Source organism: Drosophila mauritiana, unplaced genomic scaffold (assembly GCF_004382145.1).
Source record: "Drosophila mauritiana strain mau12 unplaced genomic scaffold, ASM438214v1 U_100, whole genome shotgun sequence".
In the NCBI taxonomy this organism is placed as follows: Eukaryota; Metazoa; Arthropoda; class Insecta; order Diptera; family Drosophilidae; genus Drosophila; species Drosophila mauritiana.
In genome coordinates this window covers 1-19,809 of record NW_022881243.1, presented here as the reverse complement: position 1 = coordinate 19,809, position 19,809 = coordinate 1, and the positions used below count along the sequence as shown (strand labels likewise).

General features: G+C 44.2%; 1 protein-coding gene and 6 long non-coding RNA genes across 15 annotated transcripts; all 7 read left to right on the top strand.

The window, feature by feature from the left end:
• The first annotated feature begins 2,989 nt into the window (after window positions 1-2,989).
• On the top strand, window positions 2,990-4,104 carry LOC117149037. Its single transcript, XR_004460007.1, has 5 exons — window positions 2,990-3,028; window positions 3,099-3,253; window positions 3,323-3,649; window positions 3,705-4,038; window positions 4,093-4,104. It is a non-coding gene; the product is annotated as an uncharacterized LOC117149037 (long non-coding RNA).
• A 190-nt stretch (window positions 4,105-4,294) lies between these two features.
• On the top strand, window positions 4,295-5,613 carry LOC117149040. Of its 2 annotated transcripts, none has more exons than XR_004460010.1 (2): window positions 4,295-5,210; window positions 5,274-5,613. XR_004460010.1 is itself a non-coding variant. In XM_033316710.1 (2 exons), exons 1-2 carry the CDS (start codon window positions 4,658-4,660, stop codon window positions 5,435-5,437), a joined length of 675 nt encoding a protein of 224 aa, XP_033172601.1. In that variant the 5' UTR covers window positions 4,295-4,657; the 3' UTR covers window positions 5,438-5,613. The 2 variants fall into 2 exon arrangements, 1 of the variants encoding a protein (XP_033172601.1); XM_033316710.1 differs by having other exon boundaries at window positions 4,295-5,168.
• Window positions 5,614-6,229: 616 nt separating this feature from the next.
• On the top strand, window positions 6,230-7,711 carry LOC117149042. 4 transcript variants are annotated; one of them, XR_004460016.1, is made up of 5 exons: window positions 6,230-6,407; window positions 6,605-6,885; window positions 6,944-6,969; window positions 7,028-7,053; window positions 7,114-7,711. It is a non-coding gene; the product is annotated as an uncharacterized LOC117149042 (long non-coding RNA). The 4 variants fall into 4 exon arrangements; XR_004460015.1 differs by having other exon boundaries at window positions 6,230-6,494; XR_004460014.1 differs by having other exon boundaries at window positions 6,230-6,885; window positions 7,114-7,349; window positions 7,420-7,711.
• Window positions 7,712-7,798: 87 nt separating this feature from the next.
• On the top strand, window positions 7,799-8,663 carry LOC117149041. Of its 2 annotated transcripts, none has more exons than XR_004460011.1 (4): window positions 7,799-8,053; window positions 8,114-8,239; window positions 8,343-8,426; window positions 8,497-8,663. It is a non-coding gene; the product is annotated as an uncharacterized LOC117149041 (long non-coding RNA). The 2 variants fall into 2 exon arrangements; XR_004460012.1 differs by having other exon boundaries at window positions 8,489-8,663.
• A 3,482-nt stretch (window positions 8,664-12,145) lies between these two features.
• LOC117149043 lies at window positions 12,146-13,627 on the top strand. Of its 4 annotated transcripts, none has more exons than XR_004460020.1 (5): window positions 12,146-12,323; window positions 12,521-12,801; window positions 12,860-12,885; window positions 12,944-12,969; window positions 13,030-13,627. It is a non-coding gene; the product is annotated as an uncharacterized LOC117149043 (long non-coding RNA). The 4 variants fall into 4 exon arrangements; XR_004460019.1 differs by having other exon boundaries at window positions 12,146-12,410; XR_004460018.1 differs by having other exon boundaries at window positions 12,146-12,801; window positions 13,030-13,265; window positions 13,336-13,627.
• A 602-nt stretch (window positions 13,628-14,229) lies between these two features.
• On the top strand, window positions 14,230-14,858 carry LOC117149039. The gene is made up of 3 exons (XR_004460009.1): window positions 14,230-14,538; window positions 14,647-14,668; window positions 14,726-14,858. It is a non-coding gene; the product is annotated as an uncharacterized LOC117149039 (long non-coding RNA).
• Window positions 14,859-19,109: 4,251 nt separating this feature from the next.
• LOC117149038 lies at window positions 19,110-19,799 on the top strand. Its single transcript, XR_004460008.1, has 3 exons — window positions 19,110-19,418; window positions 19,527-19,548; window positions 19,606-19,799. It is a non-coding gene; the product is annotated as an uncharacterized LOC117149038 (long non-coding RNA).
• The last annotated feature ends 10 nt before the right edge of the window (window positions 19,800-19,809 follow it).

The window sequence follows — 19,809 nt, the reverse complement described above, 5'->3', positions numbered from 1 at the left end:
GTCGCTGCCGCCGCTGCTGTTGTTGCATTATGGTGGTGGCTGCGTCGCCGCCGCTGTTGCTGCTGGTGGTGAAAGCGTCGCTGCTGTTGTTGTTGCTGGTGGTGACTACTTCGCTGCTGTTGCTGTTGATGGTGGTGGCTGCGTCGCTGCTGTTGCCGCTGCTGGTGGCGACCGCGTCGCTGCTGTTGTTGCTGCTGGTGGTGACTGCTTCGCTGCTGGTGGTGACTGCGTCGCTGCTGGTGGTGTCTGCGTCGCTGCTGGTGGTGACTGCGTCGCTGCTGGTGGTGACTGCGTCGCTGCTGGTGGTGACTGCGTCGCTGCTGGTGGTGACTGCGTCGCTGCTGTTGCTGTTGGTGGTGGTGACTGAGTCGCCGCTGTTGCTGCTGCCGGTGGCGACTGCGTCGTTGCTGTTGTTGCTGCTGGTGGTGACTGCGTCGCTGCAGTTGCTGCTGATGGTGGTGACTGCGTCGCTGCTGATGGTGGTGACTGCGTCGCTGCTGTTTCCGCTGCTGGTGGCGACCGCGTCGCTGCTGTTGTTGCTGCTGGTGGTGACTGCGTCGCTTCTGGTGGTAACTGCGTCGCTGCTGGTGGTGACTGCGTCGTTGATGTTGCTGCTGATGGTGGGACTGCTTCGACGCTGTTGCTGTTGCCGGTGGCGGCTGCGTCGCTGCTGGTGGTGACTGCGTCGCTGCTGGTGGTGACTGCGTCGCTGCTGGTGGTGACTGCTTCGCTGCTGTTGCTGCTGTTGTTGCTGGTGGTGGTGACTGCGTCGCTGCTGTTGTTGCTGATGGTGGTGACTGCGTAGCTGCTGGTGGTGACTGCGTCGCTGCTTGTGGTGACTGCGTCGCTGCTGGTGGTGACTGCGTCGCTGCTGATGGTGACTGCGTCGCTGCTGGTGGTGACTGCGTCGCCACCTTGTGTACCCGATCAGCTGAGGGCTAGCGCCAGTGTCTCCGTTCGCGTTTATAAGACGCTGCTGTTGCTGCTGTATTAGCTACGGGCTGGCGGGCGGTGCTGACCTGGAGACGTCGTTGAGCTGCTATCCGGCCGGATCGTCGTCGTCTTCGCCATTATACGGTTCGTTGTTGCTGTTTGCCGCACCGCCACGGAGACGCTAGCTTGAATGGAAATAGCCTGCCTGGCCCGTCTACCCTGATGCGAGCATACAAACTGCAGCTGGAGGGAGGCATTCTTTTTTTTTTATATTTTCAGCGCCTGTTGGTGCTGTCATTTTATTGTACTCTGATTTTAGTTTTTTTTAAAATATATAGTTACAATTTATGGCATTTTACAGTTTTGGATCGGCGGCGGTTGTGCGCGCCATGGCTATAAGAGTTATTTAAGAATTACAATTTCGAGGACAATTTTGATTTGCTTGGCAGCAGTTATCCGCGCCATGATTTAAGTTAGGATTTTACGTTAAGTAGACTTAGCTTATGGTAGTTGAAATTTTTATAAGTAGTAGTAGTTTTAAGCTTAAGTAATTTAATAAGAGAAAATTTCTAGTATTAGGGGGAAACAGTTTTGGGTGGATGTATATTCTAAATTAAATTGTTGTGGCATAGGATTCCAGCGATGAGACTCTAGCTGATGGCGGCGACGACGAGCAGTTGCTATCATCCGAGGAGATAGATAGCACTGTTGCCCATCCTTCACTTTGGTCTCCATTATGTCCGTCCATTTTGTATGCTGCGTTTCCTCGTGTTCACTTTGGGTAGCTGTTTCACTGGCGCCTCTGTCGGATTTTTAATCACCACTGACGCGCCGTTTTGGTCGGGAAGCCTAGGCGGGCTATTGGACTTCGATAAATCGGAGGGAAAAAAACACGGCTAGTAATCGGCGTTCTGGCGATTTTCCCGTCAGAATTTTTTTTTTTTTTTTTTTTTATATTTTCAACGTCAAATGACGCTGTACTTTTATTGTCCTCTGATTTTTGCTTAAAAATATATAGTGACAATTTGTGGCAAATTACATTTTCGGATTTTTTGGCTGCAGATATGCATGCCATAGATTAAAGTTACATTAATTTATATTTTAAATTTGCAGGAGAACATTTTTGAAATATTTGTCGGTAGTTTATGCGCGCCATGTTTTTGAAATATTTGTCGGTAGGTTTGCGCGCCATGTTTTTTTAAAATATTTGGCGGCAGTTTTTGCGCGCCATGGAATTTAAATTTGAATATTACATTACTTAGGAAATAGCTTATGGAATAGGAGAAAATAGTTATGGTAAGTAATTTTTTTAAAAGATGTTTAACAATGATTTGATATTTAGCGATGAGTCTCTAGCTGATGGCGGCGATTTACATTAATTTATAATTTAAATTTGCAGGAGAACATTTTTGAAATATTTGTCGGTAGTTTTTGCGCGCCTTGTTTTTGAAATATTTGTCGGTAGTGTTTGCGCGCCAAGTTTTTGAAATATTTGGCGGCAGTTTTTGCGCGCCATGGAATTTAAATTTGAATATTACGTTACTTAGGAAATAGCTTATGGAATAGTAGAAAATAGTTAAGATAAAGTTTAACGATGATTTGGTATCCAGCGATGAGACTATAGCTGATGGCGGCGAGGATGAGCAGTTGCTGTCGTCCGATGAGATGGATAAAACCGATGCCCATCCTCCGCTTTGGTTCACGTTCTGGCCGTCCATTAGTTGTTGTTGTTGCTGCTGGCTTCACTTTTAGCTACTACTGCGCGCGCGCCTCTGTCGGTTTTATAATCTCAACTGACTTGCAAAATTAGGCTAGGCGCGTAGGCGGGCTTTTTCGATAGCTCAAAGGCACGGCGTAATATCGATATGCTATCAATTTCACTGCAGCTCATTATCGATATTTCGCGCCTTTTTTTGGCGGGCTTATCGGCTGTTATCTTTTTTGCCGCCAGCCAATCGTCTATCGGGCAGAAATACTGGAATTGTTGAGGTTAGTATTTTTGGAGTTCCAGTATTTCTCCCGCGCTTGTCAGTGTCAATGGCTTATACAGGAAAGGGTCTCACTTCTCCAAGCGGAAACGACGCAGAAAAATTGTGTATGTATTTCTTATTGTAATATTTGATTTTTCTGCGCATTACAATAGTCAAACCTGTTTCTGCTTTCAGTGGTGCTGGTAACGTGGATGCTGCGGAGATGTCGGTGTGCTGCAATCATCGGTCGGCGTGGCCCGTCAACTTTGGTGCACGCACAAACTTTTGTGGAGGAAAAGGTGTGCCGCAGACAGCGTCATCTATAGGCTTAGGTTTGTCTGTGTGTATACGTGAGTACAGTCTGTCTGATGTTCCAATTTGAGCCGAGTCTAATGTTTGTATCTTTTTGACATTTGCAGGTCCATTTCAACTGGGCAGAAATTGCCATTAGGAGACTGCAGACAAACATTTCCTGCTGCTGCCGCCACTGTTGCTGCCGTCTATATCTGCGCATCCATAGTCCGCTGCCGTTGCTGCTATCCTGGCACAGGTCAGGTGGGCAGTATAGGGCCGATTCCATCTTGTGGCCATCCACAGGGCAGATAATCGTTATGATTTCCAACGTGTAGGCCCCGTAACTGGCCAGGGACCAGGCGAGAAATACGGGCTTCGGAAAGTGCCAATTGGATTATGCGGTGGGTCATTTCCTGCTACTGCTGCCGCTGTTGTTGTTGTTGCTGCTGCTGGTGAGTGTGTCGCCGCCTAGTGCAGTTCGATATAATCGATGCTTCTATTTTCCAGGGTGAAATCGGCCGCCAATTTAGGTATATAAAGAACAGCCAGGGCCAACATGAGTCGAGTCCTAGGATGCATGCAATTTGGCTATTGCGGCAATGAGATCTCTTTGCTGCTGCCACCACCGCTGCTAGCGCTGATGCTGGTGGTTGTGTCGCCGCCTAATAGATCTGCATAAATGAGGGCTGTTACCAGTACGACCGCTCGCACCCAAGAGACGCCTCTGTTGCTGCTGCTGTTTTGAGAGATGCATGCGCCGCCGTTTCTATCAGAAAGTTGCCGGGCTTCTGTTGTTGCTGTTTCTGGTCTTGATGCTGCTGTTGCTGTTGCCGCTGACATGGTAAGTTAAGGCTATTGTTGGTCTCGTGCTCCTTCTAATATTCTCTTCTTTCAGGGAGGAAACGCTGGTGAGCGCCAGATGCCAGTCCCGCGTCTTCAAAAGGAAAAGCCGGTTTGCCAGGAGCGCTGACACTGCTACCACTGCCTTTGCTGCCCTATCTGCTGCTACTGGGGCAAGAATACCCAAAATGCTGCTCCGTCCATCAGATTTCCGACGCCTCGCCGCTGAGTAAGCATCCGCTGGCGGTTACTCTAGTTCAAGGCGCTCCAGTATCCTAACTCAGGAGTTCCTGAGTCTGTCCTGTCGTCTGTCCCGTCAGCCCTGATGCGCTCATCCCATCAGTGGCGGGAGGGAGAGCATGCGCCGCGGCCCAGCGTCATCTACAGGAAAACGCCGGTTGTCCAGGAAAGCAATTTAATACACTAGCTGAAGGGAAAAAACTAATCCATGCTTCTTTCTTTCTTCCAGGGCAAAAAGCCAGGGGCCAAGCGAGGAATCTGGTCGTCGGAAGTTGTAGAATGGAAACTGCTACAAAACATTATATGCAGCTGCTGCCGATGTTGCTGTTGTTGCTGCCGCTGGTGTGAGTGTGGGTTGCTGCCGCTGGTGTGAGAAGGAGATGTTGCCGTCATTCCGGAGATTGCATGCGCCGCTGTTGCTGCATTTCCAGACTGTTGCCACCGGGAGATTGACTGCGCTTGTCTGTCATGTTGCTGGTGACGCCCATGTCCAGGCCCGCTGCCGTCTCCTTCCCAATCAATCCAGGCAGTCCCTATGGACGCAAACCGCCAATCGGCATCTCATCGCCAAAGGACCGATACTGGGATTTACTCGGCCAAGCATTGGCCGCCGATCCCGTTGCCGCTACCGTTGCTGCTACTACTGCCTCTGGAGAGAGACAACGCCACGAGCTGAAGCATCCTCTCCTCGCAAAGCCGGATTTGCAACGCAGGCGCTAAGCTCGGAGCTGAGAGCGTCACATTGGAGTCGGGTCTTCGGAATTCAGGAACTTCAGCTCCCTCTTTCAGGGCCTCCAGGAGTGGTGGGTGTGGCCAGCGAACTGTTCTGCTCACCGCTTGGTCTCTGCCGCCACTGTTGCTGGCCTTGCTGCTGTTGTTGTTGCTGCCTTGGTGAGCTAAAGCGCCCGATGCGCTGTTGTTTTTGTTGTAGAGGTTTGGTGATTTAGTTTATTAGGAAAAGGGAAAGAAAAATAATGCCTATTATCTTTCTTTTAGGTTGGACCGCCAGTGTGGCGTCCATTACAGCAGCAGATGGATCCATCAGGAGCCGAAGAGTCGCAGATCCCTCGGTTGGAAAGGAGAGATGGATTTTCAATCACGCCAGGAGAGACGATTTAAATACGCAGCCAACCAGCCATCATTATTTTGTTATTCAGTAGGTGTTTAGTTAAGTTAATTTTACCATTATATCTATAAGCGCATTTCCCTTTTTATGTAACCTGTAACTTAGCCTTTAGCCTTTTTGTATTTCTTTCCTTTCTTTTCAATATTTTTGCCACCCCTTCCGCCAGTTTAATTACTTCTGCCTTCTGCTCCTACCCTGGTTTGTTTTGATTTAATTTTAGTCCCCTTCGTAGTCAGATAGGATTATTCGTTGTACATTTAATGGTTGCCCTCTGAATCTTTCTATAATTTCCTGCCTGGTTAGATCGCCATTTCTATATTGTTTATTATATCGGTTTATTTCCGATTCGCACCATCTATCTGGAGGCCACTTTTGTTTTTCCCTTTCTTTTCTTTCCCTCTCTTCCTGTTTTTTTATTCTTTTGAGCTCTTTCTCCTCTTCCTCTAGTCTTAGCAGGGTAGGGAGTTCAGTTAGATGCGTTTGTCTTATTTTCTCTCTCTCGCTTCGCTTCTTTAGGGTTCTGCAGTCATCTAGGTCAGGGATTTTTAAGAGTTTAGGTGAGAGAGTCAGTCCAGTCTGTTTTAGGGTGATATGGTCCCTTGTCATTTTCAAGTATTTCGACTTTGTAGGTGGAGGTACGGAGACAGAATGAATTCTGTTCCGCATCCACAAATTTATTTTGCCTTTGATTACAATTTATGCAATATGTAGGTACAATTATTTGAATTTAGAGTTTAACATTGCATGGGGTGAGTTTGGGGCTTGGACATAGATTAGTATTTAATGTTAAGTTAGTATTTTTTATGAAGGCTTTAGATTATAGACAGAGACATGGACTGGTAACATTATCGTCTTGCATGTTTTGTTTACATTAATAAATTGTAGCGATTTTACAGAAAACATAGAAATTTAGGACTAACATTGTGTAATTTATTTCTTTTCAGGTACCCCCGCCAGAAGGACGGAAGCATAGAGTCGCTGAGGAGCCTAAATAGCCATTACAGGTGAGTTTTTGTTGTGTGTTGGCTGTGGACTGTTGTGGCCGCAGGGAGTGGGCCACTTGCAACAAGTATGTCCGGCTGGAGTTGCAGGTGAGTTATTCTTGGTGGCAGCATCCAGCGCCGCCGTCATTTGGTGAAGATCCGTTATGTCGTCAGTGGCAGATTTATGCAATTGTTTAATGAGATTGTTTGTGTTGCAGATGCAAGTTGCCGATCGTCAGGAAGAGGAGTTGCGCAGACATATCCCACGCAGCTGTCGTTGCATTTTTATTGAGCTGCTGGCGTTATGGTGGTGGAGTGCTCTCTAGTGAGAAGTCGTCAGTGCGGATTGAAGCTCGATCTATCACCGAGGAGAGCCAGGTGCGCCGCGTCTTGTGGCCGTAGCATCAGGATTGGCAGCTAGTGGCCGCCGGTTCGAGATTTGTTGCAGAGAGCGGCCGCAACAAGAATGGCATGGAAATGGATGTAAAAATAGAATTTGGTAAGTATAATATTTGTTATTTGTTATTTGATGATTGCATTAATTTTTGTTGTTTCAGGTACATTGAGTGGAATTTAATTTAAGGTGAGTATTATATTTGTGTATATTTGTTTATATAGTAGCGTTTGTTATTGTTTTTCAGGTACTTAAGGAGGAAGCTAGTCTGGGGTGAGTATTGTATTTGCTTTTATAATTGCGTTGATTTTAATTTTATTTTTTGCTTTTCAGGTACATTTTGTAAGAGCTAGTTTGGAGGACCTTTGTTATTGTGCTATTGCAGCTGGAATGCCGCGGTTTTGGAGTCATCAAGTTGCAATTAGATAAGTATTATATTTTAAATATATATTTCCCAGTAATAGCTTGTGTTCCCTTGTTTCAATAGTTAGAGTCTTTGAAGCTGGAGCTGCGTGCTTGACGTCAGCAGGATGGAGCCGTTCACTAGCATCTGCTACTTTGTCTGTCCGGTTTGTTATTATTTATGTGTTCTTGAGTAATCTTTGTATCGCATTCTTATTTATTTTCCTTTCATTACAGGTTAGGAGAGAATTCGTCGAAGATACAGAACTGAGGAGAAATATGCAATTTAAGGACAAGTTTTGCACCATATTGATGTGGCATCTGCGCCACGCAAATTATCCTTATTTATGCGTTGGCGTCAGGAGATGGAGACGGCATCATAAAATTGTCAACTTTTTGTATTTAAAATCGCGAAAGTTGGCGATTTTGTTTTGCTTTTGCGGTGCCTGTCTCTTATTGTCGGTTGCGTTGAAGGATTTACGTGCGTGGCGTCAGGAGTATGGAATCGCATATCTGTATCTGCTTGTTTGCCTGGCAAGTATTACGCTTTTCTGTGTGTCCTTTATTAATTTTGTATCATATTCTTATTGGTTTTTTTTCTTTCTTTACAGGTTTTCGGAAAATAATTGGACGTACGATACTGCGGAAAATTATGCATTTTAGGGACGGATTTTGTGGCTTATAAGTGTGGTGTCAGCTCCGCGCTAGTGATCCTAGATGATGCAGTGGCATCAAGAGGTGCAGACGGCGTCGTAAAATTGTAAATTTTTTGTGTTTATAATCGCGATAGCTGCCGATTTTGTTTTTCTTTTGCGGAGACCGCCTCTTCTTGTTTGTTGCATTGGATTACCAGTTGGCTGTAGTCAAGGAGGTAAGAGCAATATTTGATTGTTTTGTTTAATTGTTTATTGGTTAATTGTTTTGCTTTTAGGTTTTAGCGTCAACTAATGTAGGCGCTCGTCGTTCTGGATCAGCCCGTCTATTGCAGCGCAGCATGCATGTAGATTACATCGGTGATAAGGGATACTAATCAGGACCGTGTGGCAAGATAGTTCAGGTAAGTGACGTTGTGCATAAATTGCTGCAGCGAGTCGCCTTTTATTCATCATGTTTCTGCCACACTAATCCTTTTCATATCGATCTACCGCTTCATCTTATAGGACTTGTTTGTATTTTTCCGTATCTTTCATCAGTATCAGCTGGAGTGCGTTTTCGTAAGCTTGAATTTCCGGATGCTTTGAGGTGTGAGTATTGATTCTATTGTTTATATTTTAATGCCATTATCTAATTGAGTTTGTATTCTAAGAAAATTAGGCTGCGTCGAGGAAGGAGATGACCGTGCAGGAGTTTGGGAGCAGACTGACGTGCGCTTTTCCATCGGATATAGATGTCGTTAGAATAAGTATAAGTAGATGTAGGATTAATTGGAAGTTTCCATGTCAAGATTGTTAACTCTTCCTTGTATGATTAAGGCCAATAAACTGTCAATTTTCTTTCTAAATTGTCGACTCTATTTGCTAGATTTGTTGTGTGGTCGTCCGAGAGGCCTTTTTGTAAGTTGTAATTGGAGTTTATTGGCGATGGCGTGGCTTCTTCAATAAGTCTTGGCTTGAAGCTTGCTCTGGCAGCTCTGCTGGTAGTGGGAGGGCTGTCGTTGCTAAATTGCATGGGAATTGGAGTACCATTTTCCGGTTCCTGGTCAGTTTCTTCACTCCTTTGTTTTCGGAGCATGTCCTGGTAATTTTCCAGATGTCTTTGCGCTGGGTTGCTTGTCTTGAGTACCATTCTTGGCATTGCATTGTTTTTAGAAGTTATCCTACCCTTTTTGGGTAGCTTGTTAGTGTTTCGGCGCCATTTATTCAGCCGCGTCTGAATGGCAGTGTCATGGGAGGAAAAACGTGGCCTTCTGTCATTCGTGTTCTGTCGGAATGGATTTAGCATCGACTTTCTGGCTGCTTCCTGGCGGGCTTCAGCGATTGATCTGTTCACGATTTCTGAGCTGTGTGGAAGCCGAGGGGTGTTATTGCGTGGAGGAGGGCCTTGACGTCTATAAAAGTTGTTGGTTGCGTCTTTAATTGTACGTATTTTATTTGTGTCAATGTTGTTTGCCGCAAGCTTTTGTTTTTCGGCCTTGTAAACGGGGCATCCTTTGTATGCACTAATATGCTCTCCAGAGCAGTTGACGCAGGTAGCAGGGGTGGTTCTTGGCTTGGTGCAGCAGGATGACAGGTGGTCGCCAGCGCATTTCATGCATCTTGGTGGCCTCATGCATGAGTTCTTGGCATGCCTGAAGCCCTGGCATCTGTAGCATTGGACCGGCTCCCGTGTCCTGTTTTTCCTTTCAATATCCACTCTTTGCCCACCGATTTGTTTGAGTGAGATAATTTTGTCATGACTGCCGTCCTTGGCCATGACGATCTCAACTTCAAACATGCGCATGGGCCCACCTGTAGCCGGGTTCGTCATATTTCTGACGAAGCGAGCTGTGAATCCGAGCGTAAGCAACTCCTTGACAATCCACGAGCATGGAGTGGAGTGGTGGAGATGTCTGATTACAACTCGGAAGCCCCTCTCGGACTTTGGCTGGTTGGTGAATAGAGGAAAGCCGTTTGCTATAAGGACATCTTTGATTTTGTGGTAGGCGGTCATGTCCTTGGCCTGGATCCTGACCCCGTTCCCTTCAGTTGCCCTGGTAGTGTAGCTGGAGACTCCTGCTGTATAGTTTAGCTTTTCCAGGAGCGGGACAATTTCTTTGACATCGTCAACGAGTATGGGTGGCGCTCTGCAGCTTAGTGGCACAAGTTTCCAAGGTGGCAGCTCAGCTTCTGTATTTTGAGGAGGTGCCGTCGTTGCGCTGCGTGCAGGAGCATTGGTGCTGCAGGGTAACGGCTGGTGTGAGAGTCGATTCCTGGTTTTGGATTCCTCGTATACAGATTTGGCTGCCTTGCTTTGGAAAACGGGTGTGGTGAGGGGTGGGAAAATGCTGGGAGACTTGAAATTGGTGGTCACGCATAAACGTTTATTTGGCGTCTTAAAACTGGAGCAGTCCAAATCATCGTTTGTCCTCTTGGCCGGAGTTTTCGTTAAAGGAGCCGGAACTGTGGGTGCCACAAAGATTGGACCAGTTCCAGCAACCATTTCCGAGAAGCTCATGGGTTGCTCGTCTGGGCTCCTGGACGGAGATTTGAATATGTCCCGCTTGGCAGCAGGCCGAGTAAGGGTGCGAGCTGTTGTTAAATTCACCACAGTGGGCATGGATCTGTTGTTGGATTTTGATTTTAAATCACCCTGAGCATCAGGGCGTAAAGAAGCACTCCTTTGATGAGGGGAAATGCTTCTTTTCCCAGTATTTACAGAGCGAATGGTGGGTTTTTTGCTTAGGCTGAGTTTAGAAGTGTCAGGTTTAGGGTTAAAAATTGACCAGAAAGCTTTGGCAGTTGTACTTGGTCTTTCCTCCTGCTTGCTTTCGTTAATTTGTATAAGTGGTGGAGCAATTTCACCACTGTCAATATCATTGGCTTTGTTGGGTTGAGTTTTTGAATTGGCAAGCGCGGGAGATTTAGAGCAGCTTTCTAAATTTGTTTCGGCGGCTTTATTTATTTGTGTGTGTGTATAGGAAGGAGGGGAAGAAGCATTACGTCCAATTTTGGTGGATGAGCTGAGATTTTTCTCTGCGCTGTCGGTGTGTGGGAGAGAGGGGAAATTTCCCATAGCGTCGCTCGGTTTGGCGCCTCTTAATTCTGTGTCCGTATTAGTGGCTGCAGCTGCATTAGTGCAGGTCGCTGTGGTGGATTTGAACTCTCTTTGAGTAGCGTCGGTGTTTGTGAGTGCGGCTGTGTTTGTGTGAGTCATTGTGGGGAGTGAATTTCGCTTGTGTATTTGTGAAGAGAGTGGAGGAGAAGATGGCGATTTCCCCTTCGAGATGCTGCTTTTGGCGCCAACATTGGCTGCAGCAGTATTGGTGATCGAGAGGGGGTCTCTTTGGGCATTTTTAGCGTTTATATTCTCTTTCATATTTAGAGAAAGGGAATTAAAGAAATTAAAGGCTACCCAAGAAGAGTTAATTGGGCTTTTCTTTTGATTTGCAGGCAATTTCTTCTGGTTAATATTGACTGTATTAACCAGGGAATTGCCGGACCCGTGAGACATAGGCGAAATATTAACATGAATAGGGGAAGATCGCTCGCTAGAGGTAATTGAAAGTACCTCGTCTTCAGAGAAAAGGTGGTCAGAACTGGACATTTTTATTTTTTGTTATATTTAAAAATTTATAAATTTTATACGATAATTGTAGTGGTATAAATACCCTGGATTTTTGATTTAAATGTTTTCTCCAGTTTATCGTTGCTTTGGTTTGGAATTCCTCCTTCTCTTCTAAAATTTCTCCAGGTGTAATTTCTTCCTTTCTCTCGGCGATTCTTCTCCTTATTTTCTTTGGTTGAGCGGCGTCTTTTCGCGGTAGCACAATTACTGTTTTATTGTTCGTTTTCGTTAGACACTATGTTAATTGTTGTCGCGGTTTAATACTTTGCGGCCGGAGACAATTTATAACAAATAATTTGTCTATTGACGAACGAGTTTAGTTAATTGCGCGTGAAAGTAATAGGCAGGCGAAGCGCGTTTGTTTAAATTAAATAATTTAATTTAATTATTTATTGGTTTATTTATTTAATTTATTTTATTTATTTATTTAAATTATTTTATTTAATTTTTCCCTTTATTTTTTTTTTGAACTTTGTTTTTTTACTTTTTTTTCGACTTTGTAGGTGGAGGTACGGAGACAGAATGAATTCTGTTCCGCATCCACAAATTTATTTTGCCTTTGATTACAATTTATGCAATATGTAGGTACAATTATTTGAATTTAGAGTTTAACATTGCATGGGGTGAGTTTGGGGCTTGGACATAGATTAGTATTTAATGTTAAGTTAGTATTTTTTATGAAGGCTTTAGATTATAGACAGAGACATGGACTGGTAACATTATCGTCTTGCATGTTTTGTTTACATTAATAAATTGTAGCGATTTTACAGAAAACATAGAAATTTAGGACTAACATTGTGTAATTTATTTCTTTTCAGGTACCCCCGCCAGAAGGACGGAAGCATAGAGTCGCTGAGGAGCCTAAATAGCCATTACAGGTGAGTTTTTGTTGTGTGTTGGCTGTGGACTGTTGTGGCCGCAGGGAGTGGGCCACTTGCAACAAGTATGTCCGGCTGGAGTTGCAGGTGAGTTATTCTTGGTGGCAGCATCCAGCGCCGCCGTCATTTGGTGAAGATCCGTTATGTCGTCAGTGGCAGATTTATGCAATTGTTTAATGAGATTGTTTGTGTTGCAGATGCAAGTTGCCGATCGTCAGGAAGAGGAGTTGCGCAGACATATCCCACGCAGCTGTCGTTGCATTTTTATTGAGCTGCTGGCGTTATGGTGGTGGAGTGCTCTCTAGTGAGAAGTCGTCAGTGCGGATTGAAGCTCGATCTATCACCGAGGAGAGCCAGGTGCGCCGCGTCTTGTGGCCGTAGCATCAGGATTGGCAGCTAGTGGCCGCCGGTTCGAGATTTGTTGCAGAGAGCGGCCGCAACAAGAATGGCATGGAAATGGATGTAAAAATAGAATTTGGTAAGTATAATATTTGTTATTTGTTATTTGATGATTGCATTAATTTTTGTTGTTTCAGGTACATTGAGTGGAATTTAATTTAAGGTGAGTATTATATTTGTGTATATTTGTTTATATAGTAGCGTTTGTTATTGTTTTTCAGGTACTTAAGGAGGAAGCTAGTCTGGGGTGAGTATTGTATTTGCTTTTATAATTGCGTTGATTTTAATTTTATTTTTTGCTTTTCAGGTACATTTTGTAAGAGCTAGTTTGGAGGACCTTTGTTATTGTGCTATTGCAGCTGGAATGCCGCGGTTTTGGAGTCATCAAGTTGCAATTAGATAAGTATTATATTTTAAATATATATTTCCCAGTAATAGCTTGTGTTCCCTTGTTTCAATAGTTAGAGTCTTTGAAGCTGGAGCTGCGTGCTTGACGTCAGCAGGATGGAGCCGTTCACTAGCATCTGCTACTTTGTCTGTCCGGTTTGTTATTATTTATGTGTTCTTGAGTAATCTTTGTATCGCATTCTTATTTATTTTCCTTTCATTACAGGTTAGGAGAGAATTCGTCGAAGATACAGAACTGAGGAGAAATATGCAATTTAAGGACAAGTTTTGCACCATATTGATGTGGCATCTGCGCCACGCAAATTATCCTTATTTATGCGTTGGCGTCAGGAGATGGAGACGGCATCATAAAATTGTCAACTTTTTGTATTTAAAATCGCGAAAGTTGGCGATTTTGTTTTGCTTTTGCGGTGCCTGTCTCTTATTGTCGGTTGCGTTGAAGGATTTACGTGCGTGGCGTCAGGAGTATGGAATCGCATATCTGTATCTGCTTGTTTGCCTGGCAAGTATTACGCTTTTCTGTGTGTCCTTTATTAATTTTGTATCATATTCTTATTGGTTTTTTTTCTTTCTTTACAGGTTTTCGGAAAATAATTGGACGTACGATACTGCGGAAAATTATGCATTTTAGGGACGGATTTTGTGGCTTATAAGTGTGGTGTCAGCTCCGCGCTAGTGATCCTAGATGATGCAGTGGCATCAAGAGGTGCAGACGGCGTCGTAAAATTGTAAATTTTTTGTGTTTATAATCGCGATAGCTGCCGATTTTGTTTTTCTTTTGCGGAGACCGCCTCTTCTTGTTTGTTGCATTGGATTACCAGTTGGCTGTAGTCAAGGAGGTAAGAGCAATATTTGATTGTTTTGTTTAATTGTTTATTGGTTAATTGTTTTGCTTTTAGGTTTTAGCGTCAACTAATGTAGGCGCTCGTCGTTCTGGATCAGCCCGTCTATTGCAGCGCAGCATGCATGTAGATTACATCGGTGATAAGGGATACTAATCAGGACCGTGTGGTTTTTTTTTTTTTTTTTTTTTTTTAGGTGGAGGTACGGAGACAGAATGAATTCTGTTCCGCATCCACAACTTTATTTTGCCTTTGATTACAATAAATGCAATATGTAGGTACAATAATTTGAATTTTTGAGTTTAACATAGCATGGGGTGAGTTTGGGGCTTGGACATAGTTAGTTAGTATTAATTTTAAGTTAGTATTTTGTAGGCATGGATTTCAGACATTGACATGATTGGTAACATTATCAGCTTGCATGTTTGTTTACATTTTTAAAATGAAATTATTTTGCAATAAACATTAAAATTTTAGACTAACATTGTTTTATTTATTTCTTTTCAGGTACCCCCATCAGAAGGACAGGAGCACCGAGTCGCAGAGAGCCTCAGGAGTCATCACAGGTAAGTTTTGTTGCATTTTGGCAGTGGACTGTTGCGGCCGCTGGAAATGGGCCACTTGCAACAATTTTGTCCGGCCGGCGATTGCAAGTTATTTGTTCTTGGTTTCAGCATCCCTCGCTGCCGTCATTTGGTGAGTATAGTTGTATCGTCAGTAGCATTTCTATGCAATTGTTAGAATATATTGCAGATAAGATTGCCGTTCATCAGGTAGAGGAGATGCAGTGAGTTGCCCACGCAGCTGTCATTGCATTTTTTGAGAGCTGCTGTCTATATGGTGGTGGAGTCGTCTCGTGGCAAAGAAGTCGTCGGAGAGGATTGTGGCTCGGTCTGTCACCGAAGGAAGCCAGGTGCGCCGCGTCTTGTGGCCATAGCGTCAGGATTGGCAGCTTGGAGCCGCCGTTTTGAGATTTGTTGCAGAGAGCCGCCGCAACGGAATAGCCATGGAGATGGATGCAAAAATAATTTGGTAAGTATTATATATGCTATTTGTTTTTTTTTATGATTGCATTCAATTTTTATAGTTTCAGGTACATTGAGTGGAATTTAATTTAAGGTAAGTATTATATTGGTGTATATTTGTTTATATAGTTGCGTTTATTATTGTTTTTCAGGTACTTAAGGAGGAAGCTAGTCTGGGGTGAGTATTTTATTGCTTTTATAATTGCGTTGATTTATTTGCTTTTCAGGTACGTTTTGTATGGGCTAAATTGGAGGCCCTTGTCATTATGTTATTGCAGCTGGAGTGCCACGATTTTGGAGTCATCAAGTTTGCAATTAGATAAGTATTATATTATAAATATATATTTCCCAGTAATAGCTTGTGTTCCCTTGTTTCATTAGTTGGAGTCTTGGAACCTGGAGCTGCGTGCTTGACGTCAGCAGGATGGAGCCGTCTGTTATCGTCAGCTACTTTGTCTGTCCGGTTTGTTTTTATTTATGTGTCCTTGAGTAGTTTTTGTATCGCATTCTTATTTATTTTTCTTTCATTGCAGGTTAGGAGAGAATTCGTCGAAGATACAGAAATGATGAGAATAATACAATTTAAGGACAAGTTTTTCAGCATATTGATGTGGCATCTGCGCCACGCAAATGATCCTTATTTATGGATTGGCGTCAGGAGATGGAGACGGCATCATAAAATTGTCAACTTTTTGTGTTTAAAATCGCGAAAGTTGGCGATTTAGTTTTGCTTTTGCGGTGCCTGTCTCCTGATTTACGTGCGCGTCATCGGCAGAATGAGGTCGCATTTTTGTGTCTGCTGGATTGCCTGTCAGGTTTGTAATTTCCTGTGTGTCCTTGATTAATTTTTTATTATATTCTTATTAATTTTCCTTTCCTTATAGATTTTCGGGAAATCATTGGAAAATACGGAATTGTGGAAATTATACAATTTGGAGACGGATTTTAATTCTTTTTATATGATGTCAGCTCCGGGATAATGATCCTTGTTGGTGCAGTGGCATCAGGAGGTGGAGACGGCGTTGTAAGATTGTCAATTTTTTGTGTTTATAATCACGATAGATGGTGATTTTGTTTTTCTTTGCAGGGCTCGTCTTCTCTTGTTGGTTGCGTTGGATCACCGTTTGGCTGTGTTTATTGAGGTAAGTGCTTTATTTGATTGTCTTTGTTTATTTTCTTATTGGGTTATTGTTTTGTTTTCAGGTTTTAGCGTCTCTAAAGTAGGCGCTCGTCGATCTGAGAGAATTTAAGAGTAGTGGAGAGGATAGATTCTGCAGCTCCGCGCTAAGTGCCCTGAACGAAGCGTAGGCAGCTTTTATGGCCCGTCTATTGCTGTGCAGCACTGCAAGTAGATTGCATCGGTGATAAGGGATACTAATCGGGAAACGTGTGGCAAGAAAGTTCAGGTAAGTGACGTTGTGCATAAATTGCTGCAGCGAGTCGCCTTTTATTCATCATGTTTCTGCCACATTAATCCTTTTCATTTCGATCTACCGATTCATCTTTTATGTCCTGGTTGATTTTCTCCGCATCGTTTCGTCAGGATCAGCTGGAATGCGTTGTCTTGGGCTTGTTTATCCAGGCGCGTTGAGGTGAGAGTATTGTTTATTATTTTGTGTATCCACTAATTGAGTTATTATTCCAGATAAATTAGGCTGCGTCGAGGAAGGTGATGACAGTGGAGGAATTTGTAAGCAGACAGACGTGCGCTTTTCCATCGGATAAATATATTATTTATATAGAAATAAGTAGAATGTAGATTTAATTGGATGTGTCCATGTCCAGGTTATTGTTTATTCCTTGAGTGATTAAGGCCATTAAAATGTCAATTTTCTTTTCTAAGTTGTCGACTCTGTTTGCTAAGATAGTTGTGGGGCCGTCCAAGAAGTCTTTTTGCGAGTTAGGATTGGAGTTTCTTGGCGATTGCATGGCTTCATCAATAAATCTTGGTTTGAAGCTAGCTCTGGCAGCTCTGCTGGTGGTGGGAGGGCTGTCGTTGCTAACTTGCATGGGATTTGAAGTACCTTTTTCAGGTTCCTGGTATTTTTCTTCACTCCTTTGCTTTCGGAGCATGTCCTGGTAATTTTCCAGATGTCTTTGCGCTGGGTTGCTTGTCTTGGATACCAGTCTTGGCTTTGCGTTGATTTTTGAAGTTGTCCTACCCTTTTTGGGTATCTTGTTTGTGTTTCGGCGCCATTTATTCAGCCGCATCTGAATGGCAGAGTCATGGGAGGAAAAACGTGGCCTTTTGTCGTTCATATTTTGTCGGAAAGGATTTAGTATCGACTTTCTGGCTGCTTCCTGGCGGGCTTCAGCGATTGATCTGTTCAGGATTGCTGAGCTGTGTGGCAGCCGAGGGGTGTTATTGCGTGGAGGAGGGCCTTGACGTCTATAAAAGTTGTTTGTTGCGTCTTTAATTGTACGTATTTTATTTGTGTCAATGTTGTTTGCCGCAAGCTTTTGTTTTTCGGCCTTGTAAACGGGGCATCCTTTGTATGCACTAATATGCTCTCCAGAGCAGTTGACGCAGGTAGCAGGGGTGGTTCTTGGCTTGGTGCAGCAGGATGACAGGTGGTCGCCAGCGCATTTCATGCATCTTGGTGGCCTCATGCATGAGTTCTTGGCATGCCTGAAGCCCTGGCATCTGTAGCATTGGACCGGCTCCCGTGTCCTGTTTTTCCTTTCAATATCCACTCTTTGCCCACCGATTTGTTTGAGTGAGATAATTTTGTCATGACTGCCGTCCTTGGCCATGACGATCTCAACTTCAAACATGCGCATGGGCCCACCTGTAGCCGGGTTCGTCATATTTCTGACGAAGCGAGCTGTGAATCCGAGCGTAAGCAACTCCTTGACAATCCACGAGCATGGAGTGGAGTGGTGGAGATGTCTGATTACAACTCGGAAGCCCCTCTCGGACTTTGGCTGGTTGGTGAATAGAGGAAAGCCGTTTGCTATGAGGACATCTTTGATTTTGTGGTAGGCGGTCATGTCCTTGGCCTGGATCCTGACCCCGTTCCCTTCAGTTGCCCTGGTGGTGTAGCTGGATACTCCTGCTGTATAGTTTAGCTTTTCCAGGAGCGGGACAATTTCTTTGACGTCGTCAACGAGTATGGGTGGCGCTCTGCAGCTTAGTGGCACCAGTTTCCAAGGAGGCAGCTCAGCATCTGTATTTTGAGGGGGTGCCGTCGTTGCGCTGCGTGCAGAAGCATTGGTGCTGCAGGGTAACGGCTGGTGTGAGAGTCGATTCTTGGTTTTGGATTCCTCATATACAGATTTGGCTGCCTTGCTTTGGAAAACGGGTGTGTAGAGGGGTGGGAAGATGCTGGGAGACTCGAAATTGGAGGTCGCGCATAGTCTTTTATTCGGCGTCTTAAAACTGGAGCAGTCCAGATCGTCATTAGTCCTCTTGGCCGGGGTTTTCGTAGTTGGAGCCGGAACTGAAGGTGCCACAAAGATTGGACCTGTTCCAGCAACCACTTCCGAGAAACTCATGGGCTGCTCGTCTGGGCTCCTGGACGGAGATTTGAATAAGTCCCGCTTGGCAGCAGGCCGACTAAGGGTGCGAGCTGTTGTTAAATTCACCACAGTGGGCATGGGTCCGTTGTTGGATTTTAATTTTAAATCACCCTGAGCTTCAGGGCGTAAAGAAGCATTCCTTTGATGAGGGGAAATGCTTCTTTTCCCAGTATTTACAGAGCGAATGGTGGGTTTTTTGCTTAGGCTGAGTTTAGAAGTGTCAGGTTTAGGGTTAAAAATTGACCAGAAAGCTTTGGCAGTTGTGCTTGGTCTTTCCTCCTGCTTGCTTTCGTTAATTTGTATAAGTGGTGGAGCAATTTCACCACTGTCAATATCATTGGCTTTGTTGGGATGAGTTTTTGAATTGGCAAGCGCGGGAGATTTAGAGCAGCTTTCTAAATTTGTTTCGGCGGCTTTATTTATTTGTGTGTGTGTATAAGAAGGAGGGGAAGAAGCATTACGTCCAATTTTGGTGGATGAGCTGAGATTTTTCTCTGCGCTGTCGGTGTGTGGGATTTTTTTAACTTTGTAGGTGGAGGTACGGAGACAGAATGAATTCTGTTCCGCATCCACAACTTTATTTTGCCTTTGATTACAATAAATGCAATATGTAGGTACAATAATTTGAATTTTTGAGTTTAACATAGCATGGGGTGAGTTTGGGGCTTGGACATAGTTAGTTAGTATTAATTTTAAGTTAGTATTTTGTAGGCATGGATTTCAGACATTGACATGATTGGTAACATTATCAGCTTGCATGTTTGTTTACATTTTTAAAATGAAATTATTTTGCAATAAACATTAAAATTTTAGACTAACATTGTTTTATTTATTTCTTTTCAGGTACCCCCATCAGAAGGACAGGAGCACCGAGTCGCAGAGAGCCTCAGGAGTCATCACAGGTAAGTTTTGTTGCATTTTGGCAGTGGACTGTTGCGGCCGCTGGAAATGGGCCACTTGCAACAATTTTGTCCGGCCGGCGATTGCAAGTTATTTGTTCTTGGTTTCAGCATCCCTCGCTGCCGTCATTTGGTGAGTATAGTTGTATCGTCAGTAGCATTTTTATGCAATTGTTAGAATATATTGCAGATAAGATTGCCGTTCATCAGGTAGAGGAGATGCAGTGAGTTGCCCACGCAGCTGTCATTGCATTTTTTGAGAGCTGCTGTCTATATGGTGGTGGAGTCGTCTCGTGGCAAAGAAGTCGTCAGAGAGGATTGTGGCTCGGTCTGTCACCGAAGGAAGCCAGGTGCGCCGCGTCTTGTGGCCATAGCGTCAGGATTGGCAGCTTGG

Excerpts from the sequence above, each read along its gene's own strand:
- LOC117149040 (XM_033316710.1), top strand. The coding sequence starts at position 4,658 with ATGTTGCCGTCATTCCGGAGATTGCATGCGCCGCTGTTGCTGCATTTC. Across the intron at positions 5,169-5,273 it reads CTGTTGTTGTTGCTGCCTTG|GTTGGACCGCCAGTGTGGCG; the intron begins GTGAGCTAAAGC and ends TCTTTCTTTTAG.